Genomic DNA, 23,846 nt, shown 5'->3' on the forward strand with positions numbered 1-23,846 from the left:
GGCACCTTATAGACTAACAGACGGTTTGGAGCATGAGCTTTCGTGGGTGAATACGTGCATGCATCTGAGGAAGTGGGTATTCACCCACGAAAGCTCATGCTCCAAAACGTCTGTTAGTCTATAAGGTGCCACAGGATTCTTTGCTGCTTTTACAGATCCAGACTAACACGGCTACCCTCTGATACTTGACACCAAAGGGGGGATGTGGCAGGGCCTGGAGGGGACAGGAAGAGGGCAGCACCGCGGGGGGGGGGGGGCGTGGCTGGCAGGTGGGGGTTTCCCGGGTACAGGACTTTGGGTCTCCCTGAAGCTGCTGGCCGGGAGCAGGAAATGGTTGTAATGTTGAGTTACTCTTTGATCGGAATGGCTGCCTCTCTTCCTCCTCCTCCCCCCAGTAAATACGTTGGCTTGTTAAGGGTGTTTCTAAAGGAGTATGCCCGCGTCCACCCCCGACAACGGAAGAGGCCAGGGCTACCTGGGCTTGGAGTGCTCGTTGGGAGAGAGAGTTGCTGTTGTGTAGGTTTCGTAGAGAAAGCGGCAGCAACAGCTCGATCTGGCGGATCCTGTCAAAAAAGGGGGTGTGGAATTAGCGATGGCGTCAGCTGGAAGCTGCCAGAGGCCTTAGGTTTTCATACCTATTAGGGAAATAAGAATGGCTAGTGGTCTGATTCAGTTCATCAAATGAAACTCTTCTTGCCATTGCTGTGGAAATAATGAATATTCCGAGAAGGTGTAAGCTGCAAACGCTTTCCTGTAACAGATATGAGACCTTGGTGTATTTTTTTTTTCAGGCTATTATTTTTTATGGGTTGTGCCATGCAGTGGTAGAGAACAACATGCTTCTAGACTCTAGAGAGGTGGCCATTTAACACCCCATCTGAGTGCCTCTTCAGAATCGTTTCCAGAGGATCATCAGGGTAAAACTTCTGAGAAGTACTTAGGAGGGCTCAGAAGAAACGGAAGGTGTTTTGGGCTGACTTAAGTGGCTGAACATAACTACAGAAACCTTGAACTTTCCTCTGGAGGAGTGGTAGATAATGTATTGGCTTTTTATATTTGACCAAAATCATCGCACACTTTTAGGGTCTACAAGCCCCTCTTCCCATGTATGATGAGAAGAGCTTAGAACAATTCCTGATGCTTAGGGCTATCTTAGGCTAGTGGCCATCTTAGTTAAAACTTATCGCTTCTTTTAATAATTAGACTCTTTCTATTCATATTTTTATTCATTAATATTAGACCTTGATCCTTTAAAGACTTTAAGGACATACTTAGCGTTGTGAATGGTTGTGTATATTATTCACAAGCTTAAAGTTAAACATGTGCATAGGTCTTTGTGGGATTGAGGTCTTAAACACTACACATTTCTGGTATTTAAATTGACAAGCCAGAGACACAATAGTTGAACAAGTAAAATACTTAAGACTAATTATGAAAGTTTCACCAAAAATACTTCCACAAGTTTCACCAGAAATACTTTTTTTTTTTTTTTTTTTTTTTTGTTAAAAGGTAATTCTCCATATATATGTCAAATAGGAATGGAAGTCTGCCTGCCTGCTAGGAAAATGGGTACTAAGAGCTACCCAGCAGTATGTTTGCTACAAAGTTTTGGGAAAAAATCTCTGTTCATTCAGAGTGTTATATTGCCTCAATGTGTCACAAACATATAAATACATCTGTGGAAACAATGTTACAAAACTAGATAAAATGTCTCTAAGTCTTTAAAAGATACTGCATGATAAATAGGATTGTGTCACATGAAGCTGGGCCCCCTTGAAAATACTGGTTGGCTGTTTATTAGAGGTGCTACAACAACAGGCTTTTCTCTGGGAAATTACAAACAGATAGTATATGGACAGGCAAAAGTACTTGAGATTTTAACTATAAAGCCTTGTGAATATTTGTCCTAACCTTTCAGTTACTGCTTGAAAAATCCATGCACCCTAATGGGTAAAACTTTTCAAAGCAAACGAGGGCCACACTGCATCAGTTTTTCGATAGCACTTTGTGTTTTTTTTTATCTTGCTGTTTTGGCTGTAATTATAACTTTCTAAATGTAAACTTAATATAAGCTGAAGCAGTATCATCGTCCTGAGTCTGCAGCCAGACAGTCCCCCTGCTTTTACTGCTGGGAAATTGATGAGTAGCATCATGGAAATTTACAAGGTCGGTCACTTTTTCATTGTTGGTATTCAGAACAGGGTGGGCAGTATTGAAACAATAAATTTCACATTTGCTTGAGGAAAGCTATGGGAATTAGCAGAGGTATGTCCTGGAATTATTCAAGGGAGAGGAGATCCCAGAAGAGACTGAGGCGGGATGATATAGTGGTAGGGATATATTCTTCATGTCCTCATTGTTTTAGGGATGGGGATTAACTCCTCCTGGTAGGATGTCTACCATGCTTTCTAAGTCTTGAGTTTTCTGGGTGTCATAGCAAATTGATAGTATAACTAGGAATCATGAAACAAAATTTAAAAAGGGGAAAATGTTACCTGTATACCAGTGATTCCCAACATTTCCAGACTACTGTACCCTTTCAGGAGTCTGATTTGTCTTGTGTACCCCAGGTTTCATCTCACTTAAAAACTACATGCTTATAAAATCAGATATAAAAATATCACAACACTCTATTATTTAAAAATGGTTACAGTCTCATTTTTAGTATATAATTATAAAATCAATTGGAATATAAATATCGTACTTGCATTTCAGTGTATGGTGTATATAGAGCAGTATAATAAGCCATTGTATGAAATTTTAGTTTGTACTGACTTGGTTAATGCTTTTTATGTAGCCTGTTATAAAACTAGGCAAATACCTAGGTGAGTTGATGTACCCCCTAGAAGACCTCTGTGTACTCTCAACGGTACGCGTACCCCTGGTTGAGTACCACTGCTGTATATAATTAAGTCTTGACATACATAGTAGGCTGTGCAAACAGTCTTCCGAGACACATTGTGATGGTCCTGTTTTTAGATGCTTAAAATTAGGTTGGAAAAAGCACTGACTAGTAAATGTACCATAGGGAATAATACTGAACTGGCAGGGAAATAGAAGATATCTTAGTTTCATTCCATTTCCAGCACTTTTTAAACAGGTATGTGTATCGGCTAGTCTTTTTGTTAATGGTACTGAACTCTGCTTTCCACTGTTGTGTTGCTGAAATAAGAAATAGCAGTTGGCTGAGAAACAAATAGAGTACTTGGGCTTTGTTTTTATAAAAATATTATTAATGTAATTTAGTGTAATGCTAACAATCTAAATGTCTCAAATACATTTCAGAAGCAAGTCTTCCAATCTTTTTATAATTGCATGAGTTTAGGAACATGTGAAGAAACTTCACCTTGTTGCAATTGTCAAGAAGAGTTGTCTTTGCCAACAGAAAAGGAGAATGATTTGCAGTGGCATCTCCATAGTCCTAATTTGTTGTATAATGGCTAGAGAATAATGATTTGGAGGGGAGAAAGGAAGTGGGGTTTTCTCCTACTGTTTCAAATGATTGTACTTAGATCTTTAATCAGTTAGGGCTGTTGATTTTTGTTTACTTACTGGATATCCTCCTTTGGTAAGTGAGCTCATTACTGAGGAACCTTCTCTTTCTGAGTAATGCAAAGAAATTAAATCTTGTAGATCAAGGATGTGAAGCTCATTTGGATGAGAGGGACAGATCCCATGTTTAATTATGGTCTGAGCGCCCAGGTATAAATTCAAAATGGCACACTTCCCTCTTTCCACAATGACACTAATGATAGTAGGCAATTCACACAGAGATCAAGGGGACTATAATGTATTTATGTAGTATCTAAACTCTTATTTCTGTATTTTCTTTTCTGCAGCAGCTCCTAGTTTCTGCTCCTGGAAAGCTTTTCTCCCTCCTAACCTGTTCTGACCACCAGAATGATTGATTAACTTTGACTTGGCAGTGCCATCACCATGATTGTCTTTAATGTTGACATTTGAACATCATAACTTCGATTTAAACTCTGTTCATTTTTTGGGAGGTTCTCTGCAGCCATGAGAGTGAGCAACTTTTTTTTTTTAAAGAGCTTAGATTCCACACAGTCTGCGTGCGTGCGTACATACTCCTGGGGGGAAGTCTGTGCCACTGCGCAATGCAGAATTTGTGCAGAATTCATGTTGTGTGCAGAATTTCCTTTTCCCTTACAGAATTGGTGCTGCAGAGCTGCTGGCTGCCACTAGGGGCCATTGGACCTGGCAGAGTCCAGCTTCCCAGTTGGCAAATAAAAGATACAGCCTGGGGGAAGGGGCAGGAAGAGTTCGAGATTCTGAGAAGTTGCAGTTCCCAGCAGACTCTGAAGGAAGGAGGTGTCATGGAGGGAACTGTACAAGCCCGAGACCCAGGCTGTTTTTCCCTCTGGATTCCTGGGCTCTGGAAGGTGCCCCCCAGCTGGGCTCTGTGGGGGATGGGTTGCAGATGTCTGCACTGGGGAGGCCCAGCAGCTGAGCTCGTGAGAGGGAAGGAGAGGGGGTAGAGGAACAGAAACTGGATTGTCAAAGGGGTTTATGTCTTTACTCTGGGGGAATTTTTGTTGCTTTTTTTTGTTATAGACATAGTTGCTGACAAGTATATTGAAATTAACTACCAAAATAATTGAAACTGGCATGATTATGTAGTGTTATTTTGATAAATAAAATATGCACAGTTTTGCAGAACTCGAAAATAATGTGCACAGAATTTTTGATTTTTTTTTGGTGCAGAATTCTCCCAGGATTACAGTTATATTGTGCACCCTGTGCTAAGTAATCTGTTGCTGTGTAAAAGCATAGAAAGACCATCCTCAGTTTCTTCTGAACAAAATTGAAAACTTATCATCCTAAAGCAGTACAACACAGGTATAGAGATAAAATTTAGATTATTAAATTCCATGGCCAAGCATGACATGATTCTCATTCAGAAAATCGTGTAGTAGCTAAAGAGCACAGGATTCTGCAGCAGAATGCCATGCTATCAAACATAAAACAAGATGTCAAAATAATGCAACTGTCTTTCATTTTATAAAAAATTGAGACCTGTAACATAAAAGGTTACCTTCAGAAGAGACATGCATTTTTCTGTAGCTTTATTCAGATTTACAGTAGATTCCTTCTACAGTTGAGAAAAGCAGCCTACCTTTTCTTCTGAATGTTGTCTTCTCTAATACACAACTTTCTATTGCTCTCTGTTTTCCTGTGACCCTGGCTGCTATCAGTGCCTTTTTTTTAATAATCTATTATATGAAATGTTTGCTTACTGTGCAAGTGACATACATTAGTTCTTAATTTAATTTCTCTTCACACTCCCTCCATTTCATCCTTAGGAGGTAGGAAGAGCAGATCACAAGGTGACAGTAAGTGGTGTAATATGGTTTTATAATTTGGATATCTTTCTTATATTCTTCTTATGTTCTTTGTTTTTTAAGGCAGCTGGGGCCTGTAGCATACCCATACTGATTATAGCTGTTAAACATTTTAAAACGATTTACATATTTAAGCTATATATATAATGCATTATATAAAGTTGAGTGTGTGTTACCCTGTAAGCCTATCAATTTCCAAACACAGACGTCGTGATTAAAAAGTCTTGGGTCAGTAATAACAAGACTGACAATGTGAATATGCAGCAAAATAATGTATTTTAAGGAGATGGAATGTGATGTGTCTAAATCACAGGTCTGGGAATTGGGAGATTTAGTTTCTGTGTCCAGATATACAAGGGACTCTGTTATCTTGGGCAAATCTTTTAATCTCTGTTAGTTTCCTCATTCTTGAAATGGGAATATTTCCTCATCACCTTGAGATATGAGGCTTAATTGATTTTTTTTGAGATCCACATATTGAATGAACTGTTAAATTGCATATTAGTTTGTTCAAGACCGTTGCATAAAATTGGGGCGATTAGAGGCAGCAAAGTAAGGGACTATAAAATGAGAATTTATAATAAGTCCTGGTCTTCTGTTCTACTAGCACTGACCATATTATGTTACACTAAGCTATTTGGTAGGTTATTAATGGGATGAATAAAAGCGGGAGTACATTTGTCTTTTTTTTTTTTTTTTTTAAAGTTCTTTTAACCTTAGAAAATGGTATCTGAACTCTTCAAAAATAGCAGGTGACATGCATAAGACACTTTTCCTTCCTATACCTGATTGCTTTGCTTTTGTAGGGCAATCACAAAACTTTTTGCTGTGTGCGAGTACTAGTGTCCTGTTAGTATGCTGGCAAATGCACCAGGTAGATCAAACTGATGACCCTGACTACCTCTGCAAATTATCTGATGATGATTAACACCATAGCTTGAAGACCTAGCATTTACGGCTTATGCTGATGTAATACAAATACTAACTTTGAAAATTTGAAATGCACAGTTTGTTTTTTGGGGAAGTTAACATTAGAGGCCCTCTGGTACCTTCTCTCAAATATGAGATATATAGATAATTTATGAATGGTGGTTTTAAATGATTGATTGATTGATTGAAAGCTAATTTTGACCCACCATAAGTAAGGAAGCATCTGAAGGGCACTCTAATACACAGATTGGTTTACATCTTCTCGTGTTTCCATAAAAGACTGGTCAGCAGATAAAAGGGTCATGGGAGTGGGGTAGGGAGTGGCACAGAGGGCATGTCTAAACTTCAAAGAAAAACCTGCAGCTGGCTCATATCAGCTGACTGGGGCTGCAGGGTTGTTTCATTGCAGTGTAGACTCATAGACTTTAAGGTCAGAAGAGACCATTATGATCGTCTAGTATGACCTCCTGCACATGGCAGGCTACAGAATCTCACCCACCCACTCCTGTAATAAACTCCAAACCTATGTCTGCGCTATTGAAGTCCTAAAATCATGGTTTAAAGACTTCAGGGTGCAGAGAATTCTCCAGCAAGTGCCCCATGCTGCAGAGGAAGGCAAAAAAACCCTAGGGCCTCTGCTGATCTGCCCTGGACGAAAATTCCTTCCTGACCCCAAATATGATGATCAGCTAAACCCTGAACATGTGGGTAAGACTCATCAGCTAGACACCCAGGAACTTAGATCCCACCCCATCTAACACATCTCATCACAGGTCATTGGGCATATTTACCGCTAATAGTCAAAGATCAATTAATTGTGAAAATTAGGCTGTCCCATCATACTATCCCCTCCATAAACCTATCAAGCTTAGTCTTGAAGCCAGATATGTCTTTTGCACCCACTACTCCCCTTGGAAGGCTGTTCCAGAACTTCACTCCTCTGGTGGTTAGAAACCTTCTAATTTCAAGTCTAGACTTCCCGATGACCGGTTTATATTAGTTCTTGTGTCCACATTTGTACTGAGCTTAAATAATTCCTTTCCCTCCCTGGTATTTATCCCTCTGATATATTTATAGAGAGCAGTCATCCTTCTTAAACATGGGAGACCAGGACTGCACACAGTATTCCAGATGAGGTCTCACCAGTGCCTTGTATAATGGTACTAACACCTCTTTAGTTCTCCTGGAAATACTCGCCGGATGCATTCTAGAGCCGTGTTAGCTTTTTTTATGGCTGTATCACGTTAGTGGCTCATAGTCGTCCTGTGGTCAACCAATACTCCTAGGTGCTTCTCCTCCACTGTTACTTCCAACTCATGAGTCCCCAGCTTATAACAAAAATTCTTGTTGTTAATCCCTAAGTGCATGACCTTGTACTTTTCACTATTAAATTTCATCCTATTACTATTAATCCAGTTTACAAGGTCGTCCAGATCTTCCTGTATGATATCCTTGTCCTTCTTTGTATCGGCAATACCTCCCAGCTTTGTGTCATCTGCAAGACTTCTGGACTCAAGCTGCAGCCTGAGCTCTGGGACCCTCCCACATTGCAGGGTCCTAGAGCTTGGGCTCTAGCCTGAGCCCAGAAATCTACACTGCGATGGAACAGTGCCACAGCCCGAGTGAGCTGATATGGGCCAGCTGCGGTTTTTCATTGAAGTGTAGACATACCTTAAGGGAACAGCTACGTGTGTGTGTGAGGGAGAGAGAGAGAGGGTGTTAGCTGCTGAACCTAGTGTGTGGGGGATGGTTCTTAAATCCACAGAAAAGAAAAAGATTTCTTTACCTTGCAATAGGCCGCTGCCTCTCCCTCTCCTTCAACAGATCTCCTAATGTCATAGGAAGGGGAATCCCTGTTTCTGTATCCCTTGAGGGGGGAGACAAAGTGAGGACAAGGAGGTGGAGGAAGGAGGTAGATGGGCACTGTTCCTTTCTTTGAGACCTGTGCACACAAGGAAATCACACTTTTTCCAGTACAATCTGCCTTGTGTCCACACACACATGAGCTTCTGGCTGCTCATCTTGCTAACTAAATTATTAAGCCACTTCAGAATTGACTTAACTCAGTTTTTTGTCGAAATTCAATTGGTGTAAGCTCCATGTGGATGCATTGCCATTCCGATATAAGAAGTTCAATTCAGTTAGTTTTTCTACGGCTATCCCATGCTGCAGTTGGTCACTGCTGAAGTGACTTGTCTGGTTAATTATGCACACTCCAGAGTCAGGGTCCCCTAGATAAGATATCCTCTCTCTTTGCCTCCTACCTACACCCTCAAATCTGTTGTTCTGGTGTTTGCCCATGTTGTCTTTTTATGATTCAGACTCATTGCAAGGTGTGAGGCAGTTGTAGTCCCTCCTGCTTTCACGTGGTCCTGTAAACAGGTCCTTGGACTGAGTTTTGCCATGAGGAGAGAGAGCACATCCAATGGTCACTAGAATGCTAAGGTTTACTAAATGAAGGAAATGGGTTACTCTTAGGACAGATCTCTGTGCCAGAGCAAAGCCAAGGAGCAGCAGCAGAACTATAAAATACGTGGGGTGACAAGGCCTCTGGCAGTATGCGTACTACATGTGCGTTCTATGAGGGGTTGGATTTTTGTTTAAAGGTTCTTTAAGCCTACAGGAGGGGAGAACCTCCGACAAGTTTTAGGTGGCCTCTTGGTTTTCAAGATGAGCCTTACGAAGTTCTGAAGTCTTTTTTTTCTCCATAAAGTTCTAGTAGTGCACCTCTTAATGACTGGGTTATATTCTGATCAGTCTCTGAGGAAAAGGGCTCGGGAAAGTGTAGGGTTCTAGCAGCCCTCTGTTGGCTTAATTAAGCATGACAGGGATGACATTACCTGATACAATTCTAAAAAGAGAAATGTAATAACTTTTGATAGGCAAGGTTACTGTTCAGAACCATAGTAAAGGTACTAAATCACTGTTACAGGAGTCCAGTGAGGTAATCTTTCTTTTTTGCTACAAATTGGCAAAACGTTATAAGGAAACTATTTACCTGGTGTCTTCTAATGGATCCTAATTCAAGAACCAACTCTGTTTTTTTCGTTTTTGTAGTGGAAAGAGACTGTTTGCTTCTGTTGTCCCCGGCAGGGTAGGTGGAGTCCTTCCTCAGCACTTCCTTGGTCATGCTGCAGTAGTTCATTCCTTACTTCTGCTGTTCCAGCTCTCTCAGAATTTTTGGTAGGCTTAACTTTTTTTACTGGGCTTCCCCAACTGAAACAGAAAAATGGAAATTGCTGGAGTTGCATTACTTCACTTTTCATCTGCTGGGGATCCTGCTTGATATTCAGACTTCCCCAGTGACTTTGGGAAAATATATTTTTATCTTTTTCACACTTAGTGAATTGGGAGCATGCCGCTCCTACTTTTTCTTTTAAATTTAACCCTTTCCCTTTATTTGGTTTGCTTTCATCTCCTTCATATTTTATATGATGCTTCATGTGAACACTTACTCACTCCCCTTTTCTATCCTCAATGAAGTAGGAATTGGTAGACTTATTTCACTTTCAGAACATAGACAGTAGGAACTTCCTCAGACTTTCCCATTCCAGCTATCATTATAAACTTCTGGAAGTTTCTGATCAACTTCCTTGCAAGTCATCGAGTATCTCATTAGATTAAGCAGTAGTGATCAATAGGATACATTTAAGTGCACATGAAGTGCTAGGGCAGTGGTAGTGATGGTGGAATTCTCTTGGAAGTTCCAGGCATACAGAAGTTTAGTTTTGAAATATAAAACTTAAACTGAGAGAAGCTTCACTTGCTGAGAAGAATTGAGGGAGTTTATACTTATCTTGAAGGCAAATCCTGTTCCTATTTTGTTCCCACAGAACATTCTTATAGGTTTTATTTTGTGAGGGGACAGGACATGGAGAGCATATATAGAGATGCACAATAGAATCCAGCTCTGCATGCTATTGTTCAGCAGAAACTTGGGTTGAGGTTGATTGCTGCTGTACGGAATACCTGATCGTTCTTCTGCACATATTTAAGATACAAGTGGCATAGTCCTTAGCCCTAAAACTGGAGTTGGTGGCCTTGTTTGCCATGCTGATGCAATGTCCTGTTTTCCTCCTCTTCCAGTCCCTGGCAGAACTCCCTAGTGCTCAGGCTCGGTTTGGGGCCTTAAATTTGTAAATTCATACCTCTCTTCAGGCTGTTTCCTTCATATTCAAAAAACCAAAACTGTATTTGTATATATCTAGAAGGCTTTCTTTGGAACCATGAAGACTAAACCCTTATATATTTTTCAGAAACTTACAGAAATGTAAGGAAGCCTTTCTTTGCCGTTCACGACAGAAAATGTCCTTCTCTCCACTGGCAAGGAGATTTCTAGAATAACGTTTCGGATTCCAAGGTCTATCCTTCCAGGATTTTGTTCTTCCCTGCTTAAAGGGACACCAGCCAAATCTTTCTGGCTGTTCTGAATAAGAAGAAAATAACCCTTTCTGTATTCCAAAAATGCTGTGTGTTTTGTTTGCACACAAGTCTAGGAGGCCTGCTCTTGTGTGTTTGCCTGCACTTCATATATGCAGGTGTCACACCAATGAAGTAGTGTTCTTAAACTGTTAAACATTCCTCTGTATCTACATAACCAAATAAGTGGATTTCAAATGGATATTTGAGATTTCACTTTTAAAAAGTACTAGTCTGCCCCTCCTCATTTTAATACTAAGACCAGTATTCTACATACACTCTTAATATTTTCCTAAGTGTAGCACAGTCGGTGTTAGTAACATTTGACTATCCTTTAACAGTAATTTGGTAAATATTTTGCCTTATGGCAGTTCTCTTTAAATCAAAGGGAGGAGGCAGAGGAAGAACACTTAGAATGTAATCTGTGATTGACTACTGTTGTGGGTTACTATCTGGAAAACTAATGCAAAGCAGCTACAGCCTTTGACATTCTACAAGGTCCTAAAGCTTGTTGCTTCCAGTACTAAACCAGACCGGTTAAACCTCTCTTGCATCTTCATAGGCTTAGGGATACTATATTCAAAATGAACAGGAGTACTTGTGGCACCTTAGAGACTAACAAATTTATTTCAGCATAAGCTTTTGTGGGCTACAGCTCTCGTAAAGCTACAGTTCACTTCCGAGGAGGTGAGCTGTAGCCCACGAAAGCTTATGCTGAAATAAATTTGTTAGTCTCTAAGGTGCCACAAGTACTCCTGTTCTTTTTGCGGACACAGACTAATATGGCTGCTACTCTGAAACCTATATTCAAAATGTGGTGGTTACCATTTGTTTTGCATGTATTATTCTTCCAAGACTGGGAATAATCTGACTTGTTTTATGATCATTCATTTTAAAACACTATATGTATAGAAAGCCCCTAATAGGCCTTGGGCTAAATTTCATAATTCTGAACAGGATTGTCCTTCTCTCAGATTTCATGTTGCTGGAAGGCAAATTAGAAATTGTTGATAACAGCAAGATACCTGGTTAGTAGATAATTACTGCATTTTCCAGTATTAGTAAATTCTAAGGGCTGTTTATTGTATAAATGAGAATTACCCATTCCCTATCTTTAAAAAAACAAACAAACAACCCCCCCCCCAAAACAAAACAAAGCCCACACCTATCTCTTCCCTTCCCTCTCCCCACCCCTTGAAATAAAAGTAAGCCTGTCTGATTTGGAGAGGGACTCTGCATTTCTCATTTCATTCTGAGTTAGTTCAGTAGATATTCCTTGGTTTGTATCTTGGGATGGGGGTGAGAACGAAGATTTCCTTGCAGTGGGATTCTTTGTGTTGATCTAACAGCAGAGTATGCTGTTAAAACAGTCATCATTTCTTGTTTTAGTTGATTGCATTTCAGTGGTAGGTGTAGTGTTTAGATAGTAGTATATAAAATAAAGAATGTTAAATATAGCATGAAGCCTGTATCAACATGAATTTGAAACGCCTTCATTCTTCAAAAGTGGTGTATTATGTAGCTCCTCCAAACTAATACAACTGAAACCTTTATAGCCAGGGTTTTGTGACATATATGAGATGCATATTTTACTTTTTTTTGGAAATGTTCAAAAATAGTCTCTAAGTCCCACTGAAGTCTTTGGCTAGGAGGTGCATCAAATGAGCACTACAACTGTATGTCATTAGTTTGGGACTCTCTTCTAAATTTCTTCTTATCTTGGATACATTTGCAGCATTGTCTGTGACCAAGTTTGTGTGCTAGACATTTGAATTTATTTTCAGTTTGTTATAGCTTTTACTGCTACTTCTTGTAAGTATTCTGGTGTGTGTGCATTTTCTGATGTATCAGTTGTTTCTGTAAGGAAGACATTCTCTTCTATTGTCAGGCAAACATATACAACAGGATAATTGTGGACCTTGCTCCACCAATCAAGATTCAGGTTAACAATTTCACCCTCTAGACATCTTGCACACTGCTCAATTTCTTTCATACACTTTATCCAGCAATTTGCCTGTGATATCTGCTCTGTTGGGTGGACTGTAGCCTGGTCTTAATGACTAAACCATTTTAATGAAGTGTGGGTTCTCAATCATACGGAAAGGAGAGTTTGTTGCATAAGCAAACCGGGCATTTTTTTCATCAATACCTCTCTTTGTAATCTGCTGGTTCTTATCCAAATTTATCTATGGTTGTTTAGATGATGGAGATTTTTTTTCTTCTTTTTCTACAGGTGATATACTGTGGCTATGTGACATACATGATACTGAAACACTATCATTGGCAGATAACTTTGAAACTATAGAAAATGGTGGTGATCTTCAGAATGCTGTATGTTGAGGACGGATTCTCCTAAACAAAATAAGTCAGTGCAGTTATTTAATTATTATTACCATACTCCTCATTTAGTATTACTCCTTATATTCACTGACAGTACTACTTTAAAGGTGAAATTGTAAAAAGGAGGATCTGCTTATTTCAGCTATTTTTTTTAACACAACTGTGTCTAAAATGATAGTACCACAGAGTAACAACTATATTTTTTGCTGAAACATGAGAATTCAAGATAGTCCAGAAGGAAGACAGGCAGTCCTTAGAAAGAAGTAGGAAATAAAGTTTACCAATCTGAGGATCCTGCATGTTCAGACATGTTCCTTTCATTATCTTCAACGCAGCTTCCTCCTAAGAAGGAACACTTGTATGATGTTTCATTTGGGCAACCAGGCCTTGCATTTCTTTGTTGCACTGTTCGCATTTTGCATGCATGCCTGTCTTACCCACAGGTCCTCTTTTACGGCCTGCAGCCATTATAGGTTTTCCCTTCTAGTGAGAGAATGGTATGGTAGATCTCAAATCAATGAAGGCTACACTCAAAGACCTGGAATATGCTGCTCAAACAGTTTCACTTTTGTTTCTGCTGCCTGTCCCTCCCTTCTCACATTTTATCTCCAGACTTCTTCTCCATCTCCAGGTCTATTCCGCCCCCAACAATCTTCTATTCATTGAACTTTTTGAAACTTTACTTACTGTTAGAGAAAAGTAAGGGATTGACTGTGTACACAAATTTGCAGAAGGACAATAGGGTTGAGGTCTGTTATTTCTTACCTTTATATATTTATTTATTTTAAAACATTTTTGCTGTTAACAAGCGTATTCTCTCTGAGACACAAATCCATAGTTTGAGAACTGCAAAACTAAGCATCTCTGGTGGTATCTTCTAGACTGAGCATTGAGTCCCTTGGGTAGACAGAAATATTAATCTATACAGAAGCCCGTAAAACCACATAGATTAGGTCTCTAAATCCATGAACTATTGTAACTCATTTACAAAACTTTTCTTAAACATTACATGAATATATTGTCTTATAGTATAGAATTTATAATCCATATTCCATGATGAGATAGATTATAGCTCAAAGATATCTTAATTAAAACTATCTTTAGGTAGGTGTTCCTTTCCCTCAAAAAGCATTTTATCAAAAAAATCAGATTTTTTTTAAAATTGATTTTTGTTTTATTTGTATCCACCCTAGTTAGGTTATTTGCAATCTGAAACTTTCCCCTTGTGATCAGCTGAGGTTAGCACAGGTGCTTGAACTAAATCTTCAGATGTTAATGCCATGAGTGACTTGTGGGGGCAGGACACTTCTGGTTTTGGGTTTTTGGCTCTGGAGATGGCTCCCTCTTCAGATTTAATGAATCACAAACTTACTGATATTCAAAGATGGTCCAAGTGTTTTTTTTCTCAAGCAGGGAGGGGAGGAGGTGATTTGGTGGTTTTGTGGACAAGGGTGTTTGTCCTTTGCAAGGTGTAATTCTGTTGTGTTAGACATGATATACGTACTTTGAGCCTTAATGTATGGTGCATGTCTTTTAAAACCAAAAACAAACTTACTTTTTGTAAATATCTTGCTTAATATTACTTCACTAACATTTCAAACCCCTCAGTCTCCACCTTCAAGAAACTGCTTAAAAGAAGATTGGGTATAGGTTTTTATTTGTCCTATTTTTACATTTTAAATCCTTTCAGACTGTCATCTCTCTGCTGCTAAATTATGCTGTATATAGTGTATATCTGTGGTGCTTAATAAATGATGATTGAAAGGAGTTTATTTTAACATTAGAGGTCAAGTTATGTATCTGCACCAAAAGGTTCGTAACATAGTTGTCTGCATCTATAAAACCAATCTATATACAGACCGCTGTCAGCCCCATGCACCTTTACTTCATATACATTTACAAAGTATGAATCGTGTGTTTGTGGAACACAGTTTCTATGTAACATAAAGGTCAAGCCTCTGAGCTTCAGGGTAGAATGCCCATCTGTGGCTACTTCAAGATTTCTTGAACAGTCTCTCCACCGGTTTCCAGGTGATTCAGAATAAAGTTGGCTAACATCTGTCTTGGGTTTCCTGCTATTGGCCTTGGATTTTCAGCCACAATTCAGTCCACTTATGCCAATATATTTTTAGATTACCTATCAACATGTGGTTGAAATATATCTAGAAGATTCTTATGGTTAGTTCATATTTTATTTATAATTTGGAAGACTAAGCCAGAACCTTTACTGTTTTTCTTTTTCTGAGTGGAACCATATAATCTCATCAGTTCTCTAGTGGTCTGTTTTTCAAAAGGGTTTAAAAAAAAAAAAAAAAAGCAAAGAAGGGAACCCACTAAATATAATCTTAGATTTAATGATGCTACTTTTATTTTTTTTAAACATCATTTGCTGTGTATTGGCTCTTATCTTGGTAAAGGAGTTATGTAGAACAGCTATTTATTAATCAAAACATCCATAAGTACTATAGTGCTTGAATTTTTTTCTGAAAAAGTTTTAAATCAACTTAAATAATATTGTGAACTGTGGGGCCATATCTCAGTTTTGGCATCTTCCTCAAAATTCCTTTGAATTTCATGTGAATTCAATATGGTGAATATGGGAATTGCAGCCTAAAATACCTCCAAAACTAGGTTCCAGGTGAGTCCACTTTAAAATATGGTACTTCTTCAAGGGGCCTCTTCACATACCCATTCTTGATATCCAGAGGACTTGGACTGGTGCTTTCATGTCCCCTGTCCCTACCTTTTGTGGTTCTGAACATTTGAAGAGTGCATCTGTAAAAGGGACATTGCACACAGACTACCTCATTTCCTTACAACTGTGATAGCAAGTGGGATCAAGACCTTGCCAGGTCCTTGAAATTGGATTTCTTGGACTAGATCACTTCCAGTGCTGCTGACTTCTTTAATTAGGCATAGGTTTTTTCTTTTTAGGCTCAGGAATCTGATACATTTCTTACTGAACCCCAATCACCTTCACCTGGATCCCCCTCGGAGTCCCATTACCATTGCACCGAGAACCCTCTCCCCAACAGGCCCCTGTGCATCCAGATCCCTCCATCCCCCGCACCTGGATCCCCCCGATTGAGCCGCTCACACCTAGTTTTCCCCACACAGAACCCTCTCAACTCACACCAGGACCTCCTCCACGCTAATCCCCTCTACTCTTGGGTCCTGTCTTGCTGAGCCTGCTGCCCACACCTGATGCACCTGGCACGGAGAGGCAGGGCCTTGGGGTGTTTCTGGGGCAAGCCCAGTCCTTGCACTGCGTCAGGGTTGGTTCAGCCTCACTGCTGACTCAGTGTCCCGGCAGAGCTGCCCAGTGATCTCCCACCTGTGTCAGCCAGTGGCCTATGCTCTGCAAGGCTGGAATCTCCACATTTATTTCACAAATAAAATTTGTGGAATTTTAAAATATTTTGATGCAGAACTTTTAATTTTTTGGCACAGAACATCCTAGAGTATTAATGGAAAATAATGACCTTTTTCCTTGCTCTATGTGCATTACCCTCACCCTCAGGACAAGAAGGACTACTAGAATTGCCTCCTTGCTATGCTGTTGAGGAGGCATTAGTGGCTAAACCTTCTGGCTTTAAAATGCATGGTTCCTCAAGTGCGGTGACAGCAGCTTCAGCTCTGACCTTGCTGAGGGAGTTAAAAAGCCTGGTATGGTGTCAGTCACTGTGAATCCATAAAGGATTTTCTCATGGGGAAATTCTGCACCAAAAAACTGTGCGCACAATATTTTAAATTCTGCATATTTTATTTGTCAAAATAACACAATATAATCATGCCAGTTTCAATTATTTTGGTAATTATTTCAAAATAACTGTCAGCAAGTATGTCTGTAGCAATACAGACCAAAAAAAATTCTGATAATTTTTTTTTGACAAATAGATTCCTTACTAAGCATATTAATACAGAACTTGTGTAATACAGTTCTGTATTGTAATTTAAATGAATTTCCTGCACTCATCAGAAACCGTGCAAAGGTTTAGGGGGAGTCAGGGGTAGCAGAGGAGCCGAGGTAGAGGGAAGGAGCTTGGAGTGAACTTGGAGGTTTGTTGGCTGTGGGTTTGGGGAAGTATGGAACAGTTTCTTGGGGGGATGGTGGTATTCAGGTTTTGGGGAGCCTCCCCCATACAGAACCTGGCTGACCCCAAGCCTCTCCCATTCAATCAGGCACATCTGCCCTGTCCCCAAACCCCACCCCCATCCTCAGGGGTCTCTGCAGCCTCCTCCTCCCCCACCCTATGTAGCCTTGCATCTCCACTCCCATTCAACCCCTGGCTCACACTGTCACCCCACTAGCTCCTGAGCCTGTGCCCCAGTCTCTGACCCCCCCCCAGCTCTGTGTGCCCCACTCTTTCTGTCCTAACCTGGCTCTGCGACCAGGATGCTGTGATGAACTTCTCCTTAGGGCGTTCTGTTCACAAGCACAGAATCTTTTCCCCCCCACAGAAAATACATTCTGCCCAAGAGATGCAGCAGTTCCAACTTTTCCAACCAGAGTCCACTATGGCACCAGAACCGTCAGCTGCGTTCATGCTGCTGGTGGTTCTGGTGCTACAGCGGACTCTGGCTGGTAAAAGGTAGAACTGCAGCACTTAGGCAGAATGTATTTTCTGCTGTAGGTGGGGTGGAGACGGGGGAGAATCCTGCACATGCACAGGGATGCAGAATTCCTCCAGGAATAAAGATTGCATTTACTGATCGTAAATTGCTAGCCCCAAGAGTTGGCCTCTGCTGAAAGGGCCAGTCCTCAGGAGCATACACCTATGGATCCAGTACTTACTTTTCCGTGTAATGAAGTGCAAAAACTTAATTATATGGCTCAGTCTTTAGAGGTCCAGAGCCATGGCAAATAGTGATAAACCTAGACTGAATTTAAAGGAGGGAAAATTAAAACTGAATATTGAGACAATCTTCCATGTAAGCACTGTTAGATTGTGGAAAAGTGATGGAAGCCCTAATGCTTGGGACAACTTAAATTTTAAAAAGAATTCTTGTTGTGCCATAGAATATTGCAAAAGGAGAGGCTTAGCTGGCATGATATTTCTCTTCCATTTCCATCTGAAACTAACATCTAATTGCTGTTTATGCTACACTGCAGCCAGGGCAGTCCAGGTAAAGATCTTGGATCTCCGGATTTGGCTGGAGTGTTTGTTTCAAACCGCTCAGCGGGTAGTGACAAATGAAAGATTTGAGTTATTTTTACAAGTATCCTTTGAAGTTTCATTTGCGACGTGGAGTATTCAGTTTTAGGATATTAAGAGGATGTTTGGTGCAGGGTTGCTGGTTGTGGACATGTCTGTATGAAAAATGCAAATTGCAATTTTTCTTCCGGATTCTTTGGAGGATAAGAAATAGACAAAATATTAATGAACCTGTGAACTTCAAGAAATCAATCTACTTGCAATGAAATATAAAACATAGCCTATAAGTACTGACTTGTGGTGATATGCATAAACTGTTTTAACCACTGATACATTACCAGTGTATAAAAGGTTGTGTACAGTTGGTTCAACAGACCCAGAAAACAGACGTTTAGCATAGCTAGACAAACTTTCAATATTGTACAACAGAGATGAGATTACCTGTAAATGTTTTAGTGCCAAGTCCTGTGATTTAATATTTCTTCCTTTTCCCACTCCCTCCCCAGACTGATTAGACGCTTTGTGTAGTATGGAACATGCGTGTGACAATTTCCTGTGAAACTCTTCTGTTCCTGCTCAGTCTTAAAATGTTTCCCTTTCAGATGAAATCAAAGACAAAATTAAAGAGAGGGACAAAGAGAAGCAGAAAGAAAAGAAGAAACATAAAATAATGAATGAGATCAAGAAAGAGAATGGTGAGGTCACATTATTGCAGAAAGGTAGGTTCAAACAAAATAGCACTGTTCATCAGTAATGTGTTAATGTTTAAAATAATTGTATATTTCCAGTGAATGCTGAATTTTTGTGGCACTTCTCATATTTTAATGAAAAGCCCATTTTCCAGATGGTTGTAACGAGGCAGTGTAAATGCTGCAAATTGAAAACTGAAAATCTGCTTTGGTCATATGTGCTATTAAATATGAAAAAGTGTTTTCTCCCTGATATCATAGTTTAAATGCCCCATACATCATACTTTGCAACATGTCATGCAGTCTCACAAATAATTGGCTCACTTAACATTGGATTACATTTGTCTCCCTCTGCGGGCTCCATATAGAGGTGAAAGGCTGTTTTCTTCCAGTTATTTTTGATGAAGTAGAAGAGATTTCTAATGGTGATCTGAAGACTGAGTTCAAAGCCTGCTTATGACCCATGGTGTGTGTGTGGGTTCTTTCTAAATTGTTTTGATGACCATGAAATTAATTGTAACTTTTGAAATGAAATGATTTTAAAGTGTAAAGCCATCATATTTAGACATAATCTTAGATGCTGTATTAACATTTGTTGCATTTTTAGTGTCTTGTATTGTGGTTAATGGGAGCGGTTCATTTTAGAGCAGGGGGACTGGATACCTCAGGGCATTGCTGGTGAGCTACAAAGCCTTTACAGGTAAATCATCAGATGAAGCCAGCTTACCACAGTAGGGATTAAAAGTTGCTCCCATTTATTGGCTGTTTTGTGATCCCTATACAAGATGAGTTTGGTGGGTCTCAGTTCCAGCACCAACATGACAAATTCACTAATTAGCAGATGTGCACTAATTAGCAGATTCAACATAAGCAGAGATCTGCATGGGCCATAGAGACTAAACTTCTCTGTTACTCCTAAAAGTTCCTAATTTCTTCCATGTCAGAATGAAGCATGCTCGGAGGGCAATGTCAGTGGGAAGCTTGCCGTGCTTGAGTCTTGTAAATGAACAGTATGACTGCCCTGATAAATGAAGTCCTCTGATATCTTTCTCCATTATTGAATCGTTATTTTTTTAAGATGAAATTTGTGGTTATATGGAAATTAGCTTATTAAAGCCTAGCTGAGAGTTTTGTTGTGATATTGCTGTTTTTGGAGAGTGTCGTGAGGTTCTAAAGGTGAGAAAAGAATGCTCTGCCAGCCAGCAAAACCTTTTTTGCTCCTTAGTAACTCAGGGAACTGACAAAATCCAGTAATTGTATACAAATAGTTCTCCTTTGAGGATTAGATTTGGCACTAGGGAAGGGGGGGATTTTTTTTTTTAAAGTATAATTAAGAAATTCTAATCATGCTTTTCTAGCAGGGTTGCAGATCTTAATGAAGTTCTGCTCTTTTTATGAAGCCACGTGGTTAAACATGGTGTGGTTCAGTTTTTGTAGCCATGTAGCAGCTATTTTTAAATCCTGTTTTCATGTCTAAACCTATTAGGCTGTTTAATCATGTTTTGCGTTGGCACATTCTTGGAAAATTTGGTCAGCTTTTTCCATATTGGTTGTGACTTTCTTTAACCGGGGTGGGAAGGAATGCCAAACACCAAAAGGTCATGAAATAAAGAGTGAATTACACAGTATATGCTGTGTTTTAAGCATATTTATTCCTCAGGCAAAAAGCTATATGTGCTCCCCATAATAAAAGCTTGCAATTCTATAAGTTAAGACAAAATTGCTAATAATTCCCAATCTAACTGATTCGGCCTGCTACACTTTTGTATCTGACTGTAGGTGTTGGTACACTTTAAGAAATTTTTTGTTTTTATAAGACATAACCTATTCGTTTTTCAGCCTATCCAGCAACAGGATTCTGCACGCTTGCTTTACCCCTCTTGTTGTTTACCAATGATTGTACATATTCCCATCCATCTAGAATTTCTAGACACTTATTATTCTCTAGTAGGCCTAGTAGAAACTATAGTATTATCATTTTCTTTTTATAGAATAAACTTCTTCGCTAATGGATTAAAATTAAAGTTTAAAGTTTAACTTCCAGTAGTAAACTTTCACTTGTTATAGTCCTGTAAATATCTGAGTGATGTAAGCTTAAAAATGAGCATCTGGTGGGTAGGTTTTTATAGGATTTAAAAGAATTTTTTCCAGACCCTGGTTATGTGGTCACATAGGATTGTGAAGTAACCGAATAGCAGCCAAAAGCTACTTCCTTTCTATTCTCCCCTTCCCTCTCCCCATCAGGGAGCAGTGTGCAGAGGCATCTAGAGCCTCCCCTGCAAGGTGTAGCCAGAGCTAGACACCCAGGTAGGAGCCAGATGCCCAAGCAGAGTATCTCACAGCTGATTACAGTAGGTAGACAGATCTGCCTCCTGATCCAAAGCAAGCAGCACCAGGCTAGCAACCGAACCAAAACCTTCCATAGGGTAGAGGACAAAAAGCAGCGAGGTAGACCCACTAGAATTACTTTGATGTTAATTCTGGTAAGATGCCAAAACCACCCGGGAGAGTTGCAGTTCCTAAAGTTTGTTCCTCTGTGCTGCAGATTTGTCAGTCTTAAGATCTGGTGTTAAGGAAATATGCTGCCATTTATGTATCTAAGGATATGCATATTCACCAAGCATGCAGATTAGGGCATTGGGTTATTTGCATAAAACTGCAGGAACTTAACAGGTATGGACATGCTAGTGCAGCTCTTTGTGCAACATGGGGAGCAGTACAAGCTGAGAGATCCTGCTATACAGAGGATTGGGAGAAAGGAGGGAGGACTGGTCAAGTGGGCGTAGCAAGGGTTCTGTCAGCACTGCAGAGAGTACTGAACTAGCTGCTGGAAGGAATCCCATGTGCCATTTTATGGTTCAGGCAGTGGCAAAAACTGTTAGTTGCTGTGGTTGAAGATAGTTTTAACTGAAGGTAGACAAGCCATGTTAAAAGTTGTAGTGCAGAGAGAAGAGCCTTTTCTCACTGAACACATGTATGTGTGTGTGTATGTATGCACAGATTAAATGCAAATTATATTTTTAATGTTCCTATGTTAATATGCTGCTTCCCTGATAACTCATTCTTGTAATGATCTATTTCTAGCCAAATAATAGAAGCAGAATTGTAATCTTTCCCTACCTTGTTCCTGTTCACCTCATTGAAATGTGAACTCAAGCTTTCTTTGTAGCTGCAATTTTGCATACTTATGGATGGAAATATCATAGAGAGGTCTTCTCCGTCCAGTCCTCGGCACTCAGGGCAGGTCTAAGTATTATCCAGACCATCCCTGACAGATGACTGTCTAATGTGCTCTTAAAAACTTCCAGTGATGGAGATTCCACAACCTCCTTAGGCAGTTTATTCCGGTGTTTAACTACCCTGACCCTGCAATTTTTCCTAATGTCCAACCTAAACCTCCATTTGTCCAATTTAAGCCCACTGCTTCTTGTCTCAGCCTCAGAGGTTAAGGAGAACAATTTTTCTCCCTCCTTGTAAGAACCTTTTAAGCACTTGAAGGAGGTGAGAGAACATAACAGTTCCCCCCCCATAGGTCACGTTTTGTAGACCTTTAATAATTTTGTTGCTGTCCTCTCTACTTTCTCCAGTTTGTCCACATCTTTCCTGAAATATGGTGCCAGAACTAGATACAGTACTCCAGCTGAGGCCTACAGCATGGAGTACAGTGGAGAGTTATTCCTCCTGTCTTGCTTACAGCACTCCTGCTAATATATCCCAGCGTGATGTTTGCTGCTATTTTTTCCCCAACGGTGTTACACTATTGAGTCATATTTACTTTGTTATCCACTATGACCCTCAGATCCCTTTCTGTAGTACTCCTTCCAAGGCAGTCATTTTCCATTTTGCATGTATGCAACTGATTGTTCCTTTCTAAGTGGAGTACTTTGCATTTGTCCTTATTGAATTTCATCCTATTTACTTCAGATCATTTCTCCAGTTTGTCCTCTTCATTTTGCATTTTAATCCTATCTTCCAGAGCTCTTGCAACCCCTCCCAGCTTGGTATCATCCACAAACTTTATTAGTGTAGTCTTTCTGCCATTATCTAAATCATTGATGAAGGTGTTGAACAAAACAGGATCTAGGACCGATCTCTGCAGGACCCCAATGGTTTTCCAATCAGTTATGCAGCCACCATCTAGGTTGTATTTGCCTACTTTGTTTATGAGACGGTCATGCAAGACAGTATCAAAAGCCTTACTAAAGTCAAGATATACCATATTTACTGCTTTTCCCCTGTCCACAAGGCTTTTTAACCTGTCAAAGAAAGCTGTTAGGTTGGTTTGACATGATTTGTTCTTGACATCCACGCTGACCTTATTATCTCCTAGGTGTTTGCAAATCGATTGCTACATTTTTTTGCCCCATTATCTTTTTGGGTACTGATGTTAACTGACTGGTCTATACTTTCCCAATTGTCCTGATTCCCCCTTTTATTGATTGGCTCTATATTTGCCCTTCTCCAGTCTCCTGGAATCTGTCCCATCTGTCATGATTTCTTGAAGATAATTGCTATCTCCTCAGTCAGCTCCTTGAGTATTCTGGGATGTATTTCATCAGGCCCTGGTGACTTGAAGACATCTTACTTGTCCAAGTAATTGTTTAACTTTTTCTTTCCCTGTTTTAGCCTTAGATCCTATCTCATTTTCACTGGCGTTCACTGTATTGGACATCCAATCACTACTAAACTTTTTGGTGGAAAAAAGGGATAAGCCAGGTCTCCCAGAATAACCGGACCGACCTCTACACTAGTAGTGTCCACAGTACTCCTGAGGGCAAACAGTTTTCTCCAGTTATTTTAAATAGAATTGAGTTATGAAAGATTCAGGCATCGTGGACCCTCCCAGACCATATTATATGTATATGTGACAATCTTGCTCATTGATTATTCTAGGAATTCTGAATGAGTCCTTTGGTCCGCACAACTCCACAGAGAGCTATTTCAATACATTA

At 39.9% G+C, this 23,846-nt stretch overlaps 1 protein-coding gene across 1 annotated transcript in view; it reads left to right on the top strand.

Moving 5' to 3' along the window:
- The window catches only part of RSBN1L (round spermatid basic protein 1 like), an 88,270-nt gene that overhangs the window by 746 nt on the left and 63,678 nt on the right, over positions 1 to 23,846 (top strand). Inside the window, 1 exon segment of the mRNA XM_030557317.1 lies at positions 18,808 to 18,924. Coding sequence (XP_030413177.1) covers positions 18,808 to 18,924 — 117 coding nt within the window.

This window comes from Gopherus evgoodei, chromosome 1 (genome assembly GCF_007399415.2).
Source record: "Gopherus evgoodei ecotype Sinaloan lineage chromosome 1, rGopEvg1_v1.p, whole genome shotgun sequence".
Classification (NCBI taxonomy): Eukaryota; Metazoa; Chordata; order Testudines; family Testudinidae; genus Gopherus; species Gopherus evgoodei.